This window comes from Condylura cristata, unplaced genomic scaffold (genome assembly GCF_000260355.1).
Source record: "Condylura cristata isolate star-nosed mole 26May11 unplaced genomic scaffold, ConCri1.0 scaffold00001, whole genome shotgun sequence".
Classification (NCBI taxonomy): domain Eukaryota; kingdom Metazoa; phylum Chordata; class Mammalia; order Eulipotyphla; family Talpidae; genus Condylura; species Condylura cristata.
Window position 1 is genome coordinate 56,973,188 of NW_004567102.1, and position 1,355 is coordinate 56,974,542.

The 1,355-nt window shown below is 42.9% G+C and overlaps 1 protein-coding gene across 1 annotated transcript in view; it reads left to right on the top strand.

Annotated features, from left to right (window-relative positions):
* Positions 1-466: 466 nt before the first annotated feature.
* LOC101636401 (amine sulfotransferase-like) overlaps positions 467-1,355 on the top strand; it is a 14,063-nt gene continuing 13,174 nt past the window's right edge. The window contains exon 1 of the mRNA XM_004674094.1: positions 467-559. Coding sequence (XP_004674151.1) covers positions 467-559 — 93 coding nt within the window. The remainder of the gene's footprint in view (positions 560-1,355) is intronic.

Below are 1,355 nucleotides of genomic sequence, written 5' to 3' on the forward strand. Positions count from 1 at the left end.
TAAAAAGCAGGTCTTGTTTTTACCCATCTTAAGAGGTGGAGAGCTGCGGCATGGGACCTCCACATGTCCATGCTTAGCACCAGTTCCTGCATTTTTTCACACTTTGGCTTGTAGTTGGTGGGACTAGAGCTAACCCGGTGTGCACACCAATTTATCCTGTCACGGGAATCTTCTAGAAAGTGACTGTCAGGCCTAGTGGCCTCTTACATGGCTGACCTGTGACCACTATTTTTGTAGCAAGGAAAATAGTGTTTCTGTTCTGAAAACAAAGTTATAAACAGAACTTGGGAGCCAGATCTATTCCCAAGGTGGAGAGGGAACAGCAGCTCAGCTGAAAGAGATTAGCAAATTAGTGAGCAGAGAGGCATGAGTCATTCATCCGGTCAGGTCTAGGGCAACGAGAAGGCTATTCCTCCATGTTTTGGGAGCCGAGGAAGGGTAGCCTTTGGCCTGAGCCCCTCAGTCCATGTCGGCCAGCAAAGCTGTCGTGGAACACCAACTCCTTTCAGAGAGTATATATAAGCGCAAGAAGATAGAGACTGGAGAAATCTTACTGAGGGTTCGTTAATGTTCACATTCATAAACATTTGTTGTTAGTTTTTTTTTTAATGTGGGCCATTCTTACTGGCATGTGGTCATACTGCATTTTGTTATTCATTTGCATTTCCCTGATTATAAGTGAGATTAAGCATTTTTTTCAGGTGTCTGTTGACCATCTACATTTCCTCTTTGGAGAAGTGTCTTTTGAGCTCTTCTGCCCATTTAAAAAAAGATTTATTTATTTATGTATATAAGAACTGGGGTACAGTTCAGAGATGTGAGGGGTGTGAGATTATCAGAGACAGAGTAGGGAGCCAAGTAGGACAATAGACTGAAATACACTGCTGTGGGGAACAGTGGGCAAGACAGAAGAGGTCTGCTGCACCATGTGGTTAGCTCCCTGGCCAGGGATCAAACTTGTGTGCAGCGTCTGCTGACCGCTTCCTAGTGTGTGAACTTAACCCCTTGCATACCAAGGATGCCTCTTTTCTGCCCTTTTTTTTTTATTATTGTAAATATTTAATATATTTTAGGTTTTTTTAACAGTTTATTTTTACATCGTTTTGTACCATTTCTTTTTGTCTCAATTGTAATCCCCATGGGTTTCCCATCACTAAGTCACCCATGTGCCATCACCATAGTCCTATGCACTTCCCTCCTACTCCCCCGTTTTTGATCCCATTCCCCACTCCACCCCCACAAAATGTCTCTGGTATATTGCTGTTCATTATTCTTATTATTTTCTCGCCTCGTCCATTATACTCCTGCTATGAGCGAAACCATCCGGTATTTTTCTTTCTCTTTCTGGCTTATCT